The sequence below is a fragment of the Protopterus annectens genome, chromosome 5.part0, assembly GCF_019279795.1.
Source record: "Protopterus annectens isolate FY-2018-M chromosome 5.part0, PAN1.0, whole genome shotgun sequence".
In the NCBI taxonomy this organism is placed as follows: domain Eukaryota; kingdom Metazoa; phylum Chordata; order Ceratodontiformes; family Protopteridae; genus Protopterus; species Protopterus annectens.
The window spans coordinates 1,343,518,624-1,343,532,559 of record NC_056735.1 but is presented as its reverse complement, the minus strand read 5'-3'; the positions used below and the strand labels follow the sequence as shown (position 1 = coordinate 1,343,532,559).

The following is a 13,936-nucleotide window of genomic DNA, read 5'->3' as shown; positions in this document are numbered from 1 at the left end:
CTAAATATTTTGACTCACGATTTAATTATCCAGAAATGACATCGATTAGCAATCAGACTACCGGAATACCTAAAAAACGCAAAGAAAAAGACAGACAGGCAGTCGAGGTCCAAAACTGACAACGACGCTTTTCCTAAGCCAGTCGCCAGTTCACCGGTACTCAGTGAGGTGCTTTTGCAGCCCCTGATACCCGCTACTTCTGATTCACAGGCCTCTACTGAGACCCATTCGGAGTCCAGTATTCCGCAAGATGCTTCAATTATGGAACCCGCGGATGTCTCTACCTTAGATGGGTCCGGAGCCTCTGTGCAGGCACCGGCTTCTGAGGGTGTTTTCAGGCCTACAGATTTGTACATTAGTCCAACGCCATCTTCAAAACAAAGGCCAAAATCTAAATCCCTGTCTAAAAAACAGATGCCTGGGCCAGATGTACAGGCCCCTATGCCTAAAAACAAATGATCAGAATGGCTGAAGATTTAATTACTCTGATCAGGGGTAGCCAACCCCCTCCTTCTAAGAGGCCTAGGCAAGACATTGATTATGAATCTTCTGAACAGGATTCTATTTCTTCTGACTCTTCTAATGAACAGGATTTGTCTATAACTACTTACGAGGACTCTGATGCAGAAGATTCCATTCCTTCTGCTTCTCCCCCTGAGAATTTTTCTTTTGGGGAAACTTTACATACCTTAAGGGAACATTTCCACTGGGAAAATCAGGATTTCTCTGAATCTAAAAAGAGACTTAGGGATTTTCTTCTTCTTCCTCAGCGTAGGCCTTTGGCTATACCTCCTGTTCTAGACATTGTTGATGATGTTTTTTCAAAATATATTATGGCTCCTGACTCTCTGCTTCCGGCTCCTTGTAGCCAGACAGATACTACAGAGTTCCTGACTCCCACAAATTCCTTTTCAAAAGTCCTGTTGCTGTTCCTGAAACCATTTCTCAGGGTCCCAAGGGCATTAAGGCCTCTACTGCTAAAAATCCTACCCCTTCTGATAGAGATTCCAGGGTGCTGGATAGATGAGGTAAGAAGGTTTACACTTCTGCAACCTTGGCAATCAGGGCTTTAAACTGTCAATTTCATATGCTTAAATATCAACAGCATATCATGGGACTGCTTAAACAGAAAATGATAATTTCTGACTGTGTGGTAAATAAAGATTTACAGGATTTATTGCATTCAGCTGAACAAGTTGGAAAACATACTTTGCAATGTGGTTTAGATTCTTTGGAGGCCTCTTGCAGGGCTGCTGTAACTGGCTCTGTGATAAGAAGGCATGCTTGGCTCAAAGAGCAAACTCTGGCTGATTATGTTAAAGCAAAATTCTTGGACGCTCCTTTACAACAGGACTGTCTCTTTGGTAATAAGGCTGAAGAAGTTTTAAAAAAGATGGAAAATAAAGCTAAATCTATGCAAACTGTGAAAGATTTCTTAAAAGTGCAACCTCCTAGATTTAGTAGGCACTGGCCTACTAAGAGCTGGTCCTTTCCAGTTCCTTCGAGAGCCACTCAAGTCAAACCCAGACATTCCAAAGGCTCCAGGTTTCAGTCACAAGGGACTTTTAGAACAAAACAATGGGGTGCCTCCACCTCCAAATTGGGAAACAACAAGGCACCTCCCTATGGCCAATAGTCTCACTGACTTCCCTCTAGACGTACCAAGCACTTATCTTTTAGCCACCCCTTTGGAGGGAAAACTGGCACTTCATGCAAGAAACTGGCAACTTATAACCTAGGACAAATGGGTTTTAATTATAGTATCCCAGGGTTACAGATTTCATGTCCACACATTGCCAATCCCAAACTGTGGCCAGACCTGCCCCCAAATCAGTGGGCAGAGGCCCAGAAACAAGTACTGTCCCTTATGAACATGGGGGCCATTCAACCAGTACCATAAGAGGAAAAGGGACAAGGCTTCTATTCAAGACTTTTTGTGGTGCCCAGAAAAGACAAATCATGGCGTCCAATTCTGGACTTTTCTACTCTAAACACATTTCTGGACATTCCAAAATTCAAGATGCTGAGTCTTCAACAGTTACTTCCTATACTAGGCAAAGATGCCTGGTTGGTAACTCTAGACTTAAAAGAGACTTACCTGCATATCCCAATCAGGGAATCTTGCAGAAGATACCTCCGCTTCAAAGCAGGCTACTTGCATTACCACTTCTCTGCACTGTCCTTTTGCTTATCTACTGTGCCCAAGGTCTTCACAAAGTGCCTGGCTCCAGTAATTGCATTTTGCAGCAAAGAAATATTCAAATATGTCCATGCCTGGACGATTGTCTAATTCAGGCAGAAAAGGACATTCTTCTAAAACATCTGGCATTTGTAAAAAAGGTTATAACATGTGCAGGGTACACCATAAACAAAAAAAATCACAATTGGTACCCTCTCAAAAAATTACATTCCTGGGTGCAAGCTTGAATACAACTGCCCAGATGGCTTAACTTATGCCAGAAAAGCAAATTCATTTGGTAACTTGCTTCAAACTGGTGGCTACAAAAATCCTGCTATCTGCAAGAAAAATTCTGCAAGCCTTGGGGTTCATGGCCTCCTGCATTCTTCTAATTCCATATGCAAGACTGCATATGAGAAAACTTCAGTGGTATTTAAAGTTTATGGAGTCAACATTGTCACAGTCTGGAAGCAATGATTCCTATCATACCTTGCCTGCAACTATAGTTCCTATGGTGGGCAGAGGCCTGCCACCAAAACAAGGGACTGCCATTCACTCCACCCCCTGCCGCCCAAACCCTAACTACAGATGCATCAGACTATGCTTGGGGGGCTTATCTTGCAGAGAAGTGCATTCAGGGCAAATGGCGCCCAAATCAAATGCACCTTCATATCAATCAGAAAGAGATGCTAGCTGTACAGAATGCACTGATAGCCTTCAAGGACTACCTTCATCCAGGACAATTAATGACGGACAACACCACAGTTATGTGGTACATAAACAAGCAGGGGGGTACACATTCCTACCCCTTTTGCAGACTAGCCATGGCATTGTGGAACACGGCCTTGACCTACCAAATACAACTACAAGCTCAAGTCCTGCCAGGAAAGCTGAATACTCTGGCAGACGAACTAAGCAGAAATCTCATGGACCCACATGAATGGAAACTGGAATCACGGATTTTCAACATGTTGACATGCAAATGGGGGAGTCCAGACATAGATCTTTTTGCCTCACCCCAGAACTATCAGTTGGACAAATTCTGCACATGGACTCATCGCAAAAAAGCCTGGAAAGTGGATGCTCTATCATTCAGCTAGAAAAACCTATCAGTTTATGCTTTTCCCCCCTCTGCCTCTGCTCTCCAAAGTTCTACTAAAAGTCAAACAGGACAAATCAAAAATGATTCTGATTGCTCCAGATTGGCCTCGCCAACACTGGTACCCACACCTGCGCAATGTGTCATACCCTCCACTGTGGCACCTGCCTCAGACTCCTTACTTACTGTCTCAGCAGAATAATCAAATTCTGCACACTCAGCTCCAAACATTGAATCTTGCAGCATGGCTAATCACCTAAATTCACCTTTAGCATCCCTCAGCAAACCTGTGATGGATGTCATTTTGGAGGCGAGAAAGCCTAGTACTAGAAATTCTTATGCTGACAAATGGAAAAGATTCTGTGTCTGGAATCCGTCACAAGGAATAAACACAGCAGTGCCCAGTATTCCTCAGAGTTTACAATACTTAACTGAGATGCTTCACAAGGGCCTGTCCTTTTCTTCCATAAAAATCCACGCCTCAGCCATTTCAGCTCATTACAACACAGAACCTCCCCTCTTCTCTCTTCCTCTGCTAAAGCAGTATCTCAGAGGGGCCAAAACTTAAGACCACACAGGAGAGCTCCGACCCCTGCCTGGGACCTCAGTTTTGTGTTAGAAAAACTCACTCTCCCTCCTTTCGAGCTAGCTGCTACTGCTTTCCTTTTAGCAGTCACTTCAGCTAGAAGGATTTCTGAATTACAGGCTCTTATGGCAGTGGAGCCTTTCATTATTTTTCATGCGGACAGGGTGTCTCTCAGGACCAATCCATCTTCATGACTAAGGTGGTATCCAGTGTGGCTCTTAATCAGACCATTCATTTGTCAACTTTCTTTCCCAATCCACTGAACAAGGGGGAGCGGATTCTGCATTCATTGGATGTACACAGACAACTTAGATTTTACTTAAACAGGACAAAATCTCTAAGAAATCTGAACTACTGATGGCATTTGCTGCAGGGGCAGAGGGAAAGGCTATTTCAAAGCAGACTATTTCCAAATGGATAAGCCACTGTATTTGTTTCAGCTATATGCACCATGGTAAAACTATCCCCCAGGGGATCAGATCTCATTCCACCAGGGCTGCATCTTCTTCTACAGCCTTTCTCAGATGTGTTCCTACCAGAGACATTCTAGAAGCTGCTACCTGGAGCTCAGTTCATACGTTCACCAAACATTACCATGTACCTTTCTTCTCTAAATCCAGAGCTGGCATTGCCACTGCTGTCCTGCAGGGCCTTATAGCTGGTCGTAATGCTGTATAAATCCATTCTTCCAACCATAGCTTTGGGATTGTACCCAAATGTAATGACTGCAACAGTGAAACATGAAGAACATAGTACAGTTGTGTACACTTACCATAAATGTAGATGTTCGAGTGTATTCACTGTTGCCGTCCTGGTTACCCTCCCTCCGGCCCCCTGTTTTTCTCTTACTATACCTCTACTTTCTTTTACTATGTTTAAAAGCCTTTTTGGTGTATTTGCTTTTGTTTGGAGGTATATTTTTTGTGTTTTTAATTTATATATATATATATATATATATATATATATATATATATATATATATATTCAGCATAGGTTTTGACATATGTAGTTTGCAGTGAATGATATTGAGCTCCTTTATTCCACATGGCATTGATGTGTTTGCCCTCTGTACCTCTCTCACATAGGATCATAGGAAGTTATTAGGCTATTGGCCCTGAGGCCTTTACATGGCTAGCTAAGAATTAGTCCATTTAGTGCCTCAGTTTTGTGAACTGTGTCTACTGTAGATTGCCTAGGTATTTCACAAGCTATTAAATCTTAAAGTTTTTATCCTTTTAGATGGCATGATAGTGAATACATTTAGTGTTTAGCTTACATCCCTTTTCTTTCCATGTGTGCTGGGCCATTCATTGTATAGGTCTAAGATTTCCAGAATTTGAGAGAAATTGGGTACCTTTAATGTATATATGTTTTGTATTCATACATTTTCTTTAGGGGGGATTTTGAATAGATGTTCTCTAAATATCTGGATAGTTTGTATAAGCCGCTACGTTTGTAGCATGATGCATAATAATTTTATTTATTTATTTTAAGGAAATCTGAAACCCTCATGGGTGGTTGTTAGCTCTCTACCAAAGAGCCTGGCTTAGAGTATGGTAAGGCACCAGCCACTGCAGTATTATGAGCCACAGCTATGTTTGTCTTGCCTGACTGGAATCTATGGCTGCCGCTGGAAACGGTATCAGCGGTCACATGATGATACTACAAAGGTCAGTATTGCAATTTACTTTAAAAAATACTCTAGTTTGCTGTGGTAATACTTTTAGGATGTTTTGTCTTTTATATGAATCTGGCTGAAATGGTAAAAGCTTTGGGTGTTCTTCCATTTAATGTTGGCTCTGGACTCAACTGTTCGTAACCGTGGAATTGATGAATGAAACTGGTGTGCTGTTAAACTGTTGATTCCTTGCTTGATCTTTTGACAACTGCTTTCACCATAACTTTTGAAGTTTTCGGTGCAGATTTTACAGTTGGAAGAGAATTCACATCTGGGCCAGTGTTGATCAAGAGCATTTCTAATCTGCATGGTTGCAGCTTGCAAGTGTTGGTAGTAGGGAAATGAGGTTTTATGTAGTACGTTAGCATGATCTGAATCTGAAGGTTGCATAAATGTTTCACTGACAAACGCTTATTATAATCCATGTTGTTATTTTACTGTTAAGCTGAATCATGAGCAGACTCCTTGTACTAGGCATAATTTGATTACCAACATGCATAAAAAACATTCTTTGATTTATGAAACCGTGGAAGAGGGGTATATAGATGAACATATCCAGCATAAGAACAGAATTCATTTTTCATTCTTTTTCCCATGCTTGCTGTATACTGTTTGGGACTGTGGGTGTAGCTGTGGCTCATTCTGTCAAACATCAGGCTTGGAAAACTGAGAAACTATCCTGGCACACGGCTGCTGAGACACCTGTTAACGGTTTGGAGAATTACTGTTTTAACTTAGCATGTCTGGAAATTAGTGGAAACCTGACTTCAGAAATGGAGGGTCAAACGCTAATGAGCAGTAACACTAACTGTTGCACCGTTGTGTCACTCTTGTATGTAGCATGATGATTGAAGTAGTGACTTAGTTCTCTGCCCAACTCAATCCTTCTCAAGCACTGTGATTTACTTCTTTTGGGGGGGGGGGTTAATAGGTTCATAGGTTGGTAATTGTGGCATTCTTACATTAATCTACTTAGTTTTAATTGTGTAAGGATTAGGTGAATGTAGTGTGTGTGTGTGTGTGTGTGTGTGTGTGCATATACTGTGTGTACATATACAGTGGATATAAAAAGTTTACACACCCCTGTTAAAATTCTGGGTGTTTATGATATGAAAACATGAGTCATTTCAAAACCTTTTCCACCTTTAATGCCTATTACTTGTACAATTCAATTGAAAAACAAACCAATCTGTTAGGGGAAAAATATAAAAAATAAAAACCTACAATAAGCTGGTTGCATAAGTGTGCACACCCTCAAACTAATACTTTGTTGAAGCACCTTTTGATTTAATTACAGCATTCAGTCTTCCTGGGTACACACCTGCCATCACTTAGAGACTGATTAACCCCAAATAAATTTCAGCTGTCCTAGTAGGATTTTCCTGACTACTCAGTTGCCTGCTACAGCAAAAGCCATGCTTCACAGAGAGGTTACAAAGCATCAAAGGGATCCCATTGTTGAAAGGTATCAGTCAGGAGAAGGGTGCAAAACAATTTCAACAACATTGCATATACCATGGAACACAGTGAAAAGACAGTCATCAAAAAGTGGAGAAAATATGGGGAACACTGACGTTGCAAAGAACCGGATGTCCCTCCAAAATTGATGAAAAGACTAGATGAAAACTGGTCTGGGAGGCTGCCAAGAGACCTACAGCAACACCGAAGAAGCTACAGGAATTTCTGGCAAGTACTGGTTATGTACCACATGTGACAACAATCTCCCATATTCTCCATATGTCTGGGCTATGGGGTAGGGTTGCAAGACAGAAGCCTTTTCTTACACAGAAAAACATCCAGGCCCGGCTAAAATTTGCAAAACAATACATCTTCTCCCAAAAGCATGTGGGAAAATGTGTTATGGTCTGATGACACCAAGGTTGAACTTGATGGCCACAATTCCGAAAAGCACGTTTGGCGCAAAAACATCACTTCGCACCACCAAAAGAATACCATCCCCAAGGTGAAGCATGGTGGTGGCAGTGTCATGCTTTGGGGTTGCTTTTCTTCAGCTGGAACTTGGTCTTTAGTCAAGGTCGAGGGAACTATGAATAGTTCCAAATACCAGTCACTTTTGGAACAAAGCCTTCAAGTGTCTGCTAGAAAGCTGAAAATGAAGAGGAATTTCACCTTTCATCACAAAAATAACCCCAAGCATATATCCAAATCAACAAAAGAATGGCTTCACCAGAAGAAAATTTAAAGTTTTGGAATGTAGTGCCGCTAGTATCACAAGGTTTAGTTATAGGAGAAGGGAGGTAGTTGAAACAGGATTTTCTGATCATCTTGCAGTATAGCTGTAGATAAAGGAATAAATGAAAAAGCATGGAATGAAGAAGGAAAGGCATCAGTAATACAGTTATAGAATGATCATATTACTATGAGAACATTGTTTTAAAAAAAATTGTCTGAATGGTGGATGACATTTAAGGAAAATGTAAAAGTTTTTTACCGTGGCAATGTGATGTGAGAAAAGCAGAGAAAGGAATATAAAATAACATGTAACACATTGGGTATTGGAAGATTTAGTATGTAATGATAGAAAGTACTTTGACAAAGAAAGAATTATAAGAAAGAAATCAAGAAAAAATACAAGAATTGTTTAGATAAGCAAAAATATTTTTACAAGGAAAAAAGTAGTAGTTTCAAGTTACTTAAGCAGATTAGTAAAGAAAGATTGTATTGTAATGAGAGAAATAAATGTAAAAGGAGAAATCACTCTGGAAAAGATTTTGAATAGTGTAGTACAATATGTAAAAGAAATGTTGAAAGAAAAAATTAAGGTAGTGAAAAAACATGGAAAATAAAGTTCTCAAAAAAAGAGAATAATGAGTTGGAAAAGGAGATTTCATCCCGTGAGCTAGATAAAGTATTAGGACAAGTAAATATATATTTGGCTGCAGGACAAAATGGAATAGGGTACGAAATATATTGAGTGATTGGCAAAAAAATATTTTTTTAAAGATTTTGAGTGTATTTTTAAATTAATGTTTTATGTATAAAGAATTATGTAGTAGAATTTGAGGTAAGTTTGGTCTCACAGGCCAAGAACAACTACAAAGCATTCTTTATCTATGTCCGCAACCTCAAAGGCAATACACAGTTGTGTGCAGAGCTCATACTGAGCCAGAAGACAAAGCAAACCTCTTGGCTGATAAAATCAGCTCCAACTTTACCCCTCTGTCCCCCTCAACCTTCCCTCACGAAATGTCATCAGATATAACTCCCCCTACTATAACTACGGGAACAGGTCCTTACTGCTGTCTCTAAGACCAGCAACACTGCATCAGTGGGCCCAGACAATATCCCAGGATGCTTTCTAAATAGCGCAAAACGTGACATATCAGGGCCTCTGGAATTGCTGTTTAACTGTAGCCTGCAATCAGGTTTCATGTCTCATGAATGGAGGTTTCATGTCTCATGAATGGAGAAAGGCAACAGTCATCCCCCTGCACAAAGGTGGGCCATCTACAGACCATGGAAACTACAGACCCATAAGTCTCACTAGTCTCGTATGTAAAGCCATGGAAAGAATTATCGTGGAGATTCAGTAGAGATATAGTAAACATCCAGATACTGGACCCAACCCAGTTTGGTTTTGTCAAGGGGAGTTCATGCTACTCAACCTAGGGGACTGTTTTGAGAAGGTCACCAAAGCAATAGATGAAAGCAAAATAGTTCACACTGCCTCCCTTCACCTGGCCAGGGCATTTGACACAGTACCCCACTCAGGCATTGTTGACAAACTCAGGAGGTTGGGTACAAACCTGTATGTCACCTGGTGGATAGCCAACTGTCTCACAGACAGGACCCAGGAAGTTAGAACTGGGACATCCACCTCTACAAAGGGGCCGGTCACAAGTGGCGTCCCTTAGGGATCAATCCTTGGATTGCTCCTTTTTGACATTTACATCGCAGAAGTCAAGGCCAGTATCAGTGGTCTCTGGCTGACAAAATTTGCAGGTGATTGCAAATTAGGAGCTGTCATTGAATCTCACACCGACACAGATGTTCTCCAAGAGGGGCTGACACACGTAAACAACTGGTCTCAGTGCCATGGACTAAAACTAAATGTCAAGAAATGCATAATAGTATCCTTTGTGAAGTTGTTCATCACTGGTAACTATCATATTGACAACACACCCCTTAGAGTTGAGCCAGTAGTCAGGCACTTGGGGACACGCATGGATAGTAATCTAGCTTTTGACGATTGTGTCTACAGTGGTAAGAAAATCATTCCATATTGCACAACTTATAAACAAAGGTATGGCATCTAATTCCAAGGAAGTCATTGTTCCACTGTATTTGGCATTCATCAGACCTATCACTGAGTTCAGTGCCTCCGGTGGTATGTACCTAACCAGGTATATCCAACAATTGGAATGTCCACAGAGGTTCCACACTAAAAGAATACAGGGAGTAAGTAAAATGTCCTGTGCAGACCGCCTTAAAGCCCTATCCCTGTATTCTGTCTCCTACAGGCTTTTGAGAGGAGATGTTTGCCTGGCATACAGGGCATTGTCAAACCCTACTCTGGTGGACCTCCTGCATATCCACAAAACAAACAGCACCAGACTTACCCATTCTGAAGACTTCAACCTTGCCTGTGATTACAAATAGATCCTGCTGGAGAGGTAGGTATGTATCCTAGAGACTACCACGTCTGTGGAACAGGCTCCTCATCCTTGTGAAGCAGAGTTCCTCCCTAACCCAGTTCAAGTGCAGCTTGGGCAATTGGATGGGAAAACGGAAATTCATCCCTGGTTTGGCACCTATGTCTCTAATGGACACAGTTAACCTGTAAATGGTTCATCTCCCAAACCCCCCACACTTATCAAGAGTATCAGAACTTGTCAGAGATTTGGGATGCATGGCTAGGCTTAAAAAGGCCCTTGTGGTCATTAGCCTAATAAACGTCTTTGAACCTATGGAATGCTTAAATTCATATGGAGGAATGAATATAGAAGACAGCTAAACTGGTGCCCAATATGTTAGAATGTGAATGATTATGAAATCTTTATGAAAATCATACAAAAGAGATTTGAAAACTAAAATTGAAAATATTATGAAAGATAGTACATATAATGTAAAGGGGCAGGCTTGTCAAAAATTAAGTCTTCTTCTTTTGGCTTTTCCTGGTTAGGGGTCGCCACAGCGGAACTCCAGTCCGCTAATGATTGGCAGCCGATTTTTACAGTGCTGAGGTGCCAGCCCGACGCCCAACCTTTAATGAAGGCGCGGCCATTCACGCATGTCTTTCGAACGCCACTCAACCGCGGGGAGGATATGCAGACACCACACAGAACTTGTGGATGATATTACGAATAGAAAAGAAGTGAAAATCATGATAGGAGACCTTAATAAGGCATTTGATATGATTGGACATGGAATCTTATGGGGAATAAGTGAGAAAGTTAGTAAACTGTGTATGTCAATGTACAGCAATAATAAAGTAAAAATACTTGTAAATAGCTGGTAGAGAGGTGTAACACTGGGATGGCCAATGAGTTGTGAGTTTGTATACTCTTTGCATTATTTTTATTTATTGTTTATGTTACATTTGTTGACCTGGATAGTCTGACTGAATACTTGTCCATTTTCAGCGGAGGCCCGGGAAGAAAAGTTGCAAACAATAATACATTGCATACGACTTAAAACAAAAATAAAGTATACAGAGACATTATTTATAGATTTTTCAGAAAAAAAACATTATTTTCAGATTATTTCAGAACAAAAACAAGTGATGATTAGTTATGAATGTGACAGTATGCAAAATAATTTATAAAATGGAGTCCGAGCATATAATACCTAAAGGGTTAAAAATTCTAGTTCTATTAACATATACAGATGACATAATTGCAAAAAAAAAAAAAATTTGGATAAAATAAGTAATTTACAAAATTATTGTCTAGAGGTGATATGGATGGGTTTAAAAACTAAAGGTTTAGTTGATGTAGTAATGATAGGAGTATGTATTTTTACTATGAATAAAATTTCTGTTCGTTATAAAATTTGAAAATAAAGATGCAAGTAGAATTCAATGAGAAACAATAAAATAAAACAAACCTGTCTTTTCTGGAGAAGTTGTACATTATCATTCATAAAAAAGCTTATTCGACAAATTCAGTACTGATGGGGGAAATGGCGTACTTGGCAAATGTATTTGTATTGCCAGCAGTAGTTGAAAATTAAATTATTGCATTCATTTATATGGGGCTCTAGGTTAAATCCATTAAAAAGTGGAGTTTTGCATGTAAATAGAGGAAGGACGTTTAAGGTTAATTAACCATTGGTATATGCTGGTTAATTAAATCTGCAAAAAGTGATAAAGTGGATAAATGAAAAAGATGAGAGATTATTAGCAAAAGTTTATGTGTATGATAAATTTGGGGTATGGTAAAATAGTAAAAGAGAGTGTATAAATGAAGAAATGTTAACAAGAAAAATATTTTTTGTGGAAAATAAAAATTGATATAGAAAAAGTATGCTGTACGAAAATAATGATAAAACATTCCTGTGTAAAATCATGAGAAAATCTAATAGATGAAAAACATTACACCATTTGCTTCTTATTTATATAGCTTTAATCAGAATGTAGAATGTGAAGATTTTTTGTAGAGACTGGTAATAGATAATTTGTAAGCAAAAGTAAATATGCCTTATAAAAAGAAAAAAATGATAAAATATATTTACATTGTCAAGAAGAAGGAACCAATAAACATGTTTTTGAAATGTAAAACTGTAAAAATGTTATTGGGGAAAATAATGTAAAGCTTTTTTAGAAGGTATAAAAAATGGATAAAGTAAACATGGATATGATTAAATATGAATATTATAAGAATATAAGTAAAGAATGTTACAAGTATAGATAAGTTATTTTATGTCATTGGTTATATGGAATGAACGAATAAATTAAATTGTTTAATGGTAAATGGATTTTAGCAACAAAAAATCAAATGCTGGTTATGGAAAATGGAGTGAGGGTTGAATATGGCTGAAAACCTAGTATGATTGATTGTAAAGAAGATTATGCATGTGTAAATATATTTGTATGTATATTTGCACATGTGCAAATATTTGGAAATATGCTGTGATTTTTTTTATATATAAAGGACCCCACCCTTTTTGATAGGTGCTGTGGGATCTTTTATATCTACCTGAGCTACCACCAACTCGTATCGATGGAACCTCAGTTTAATGTCTCATTTGTAGGATGATACACTCAAAAGTGTAGCACCCCTTAATAATGCTGCACTGTAGTGTCTGCAATGGATCTGCTTGATGTGTGTATAGAACCACAGCTTTCTGCACCAAAGATGAGTGTGCTAACTGTTGTGCCACTATAGCTTCTACTTACTAATTAACTTTGGCTCTTCTATTTCAATTTAACATATAGTTTGCCTCATTTTGTCTGCTAATGAGAGTACAACAGGAATGCCTAGATACCTAACAGAGCCATGGCTTCGTAAATGAAAAAAATACTTTTTCTGGGTTGGTGCAAAATGTACCACTGCTACTTGCATTTTAATCACAGTAACCTTGTATCGATGTAGCAAACCAAAATGTCTTATAAACTCAAATTATTTTGCCAAGTGTTTCTCATGATCAAACTAATATACCACAGAGTCATCTGCATGTAATAAAAACTTTATTTCATCCTCCCTACTAAAGCCTTCATTTCTAGACTGAGTGTCTTGGCCAAAGGTGCTAAATATAGTGCAAACAGTAGAGAGGAGAGCAGTCAGTCCTGCCAGGTACTCCTATAAAAAATAAAAGGAGTTGAAAGCTCCACATTTATCATTACCTGGTGGAAAGTGTTAACAGGCCTCTTAATCTGTGAGAAAAATATGTAACTTCAGTACTTTAGCAAGTCCCATTGATGCTGTCAGATGTTTTTGGCACCAAAGATGACCTCTGACAAAGGTAAGTTTAGTTTCTCTGCTCTTTAAGCATTTTTAATGACATTGTCATATGTGTAGAATCTTTTAATGTCACCAGGCATGCAGCCATCAGAATGTACAAGTCTTGAAAGTAAAGCAGACTGCCAGAACACCAAATCTGACATCACCATTTTATTATCTTGATTGAGGACTGAGATAGTTCTATATAAACTGGGACAAAGGGACGTCTTTCCTCCTCTGATATGACGGAGACAATGCTGCTCTTTTTCCAAGATAGAGTGCCTGCAGTTAATGTAAGACACACTAATAGTTTGTAACACTTAGTAGCATCTGCCTTTCCATGTAGTTTCATTCCTGTTGACTAGTTTTTCTTTTGGAATACATTTCAACAGGAGTCCAGGTTCCAGTCTAGGCAAGGTGAAATCATAAACATAACTACCATATTTACTCTCCGGCAAGGAATGTAAATTATCTTTATAATAAAAGTTAGAAG

General features: G+C 39.1%; 1 protein-coding gene across 1 annotated transcript in view; it reads left to right on the top strand.

The window, feature by feature from the left end:
• GDPD5 (glycerophosphodiester phosphodiesterase domain containing 5) overlaps nt 1-13,936 on the top strand; it is a 1,733,766-nt gene that overhangs the window by 131,864 nt on the left and 1,587,966 nt on the right. Inside the window, exon 2 of the mRNA XM_044071140.1 lies at nt 5,359-5,534. Within this exon, the coding sequence (XP_043927075.1) occupies nt 5,418-5,534 (117 nt within the window). The 5' untranslated portion in view covers nt 5,359-5,417. The remainder of the gene's footprint in view (nt 1-5,358; nt 5,535-13,936) is intronic.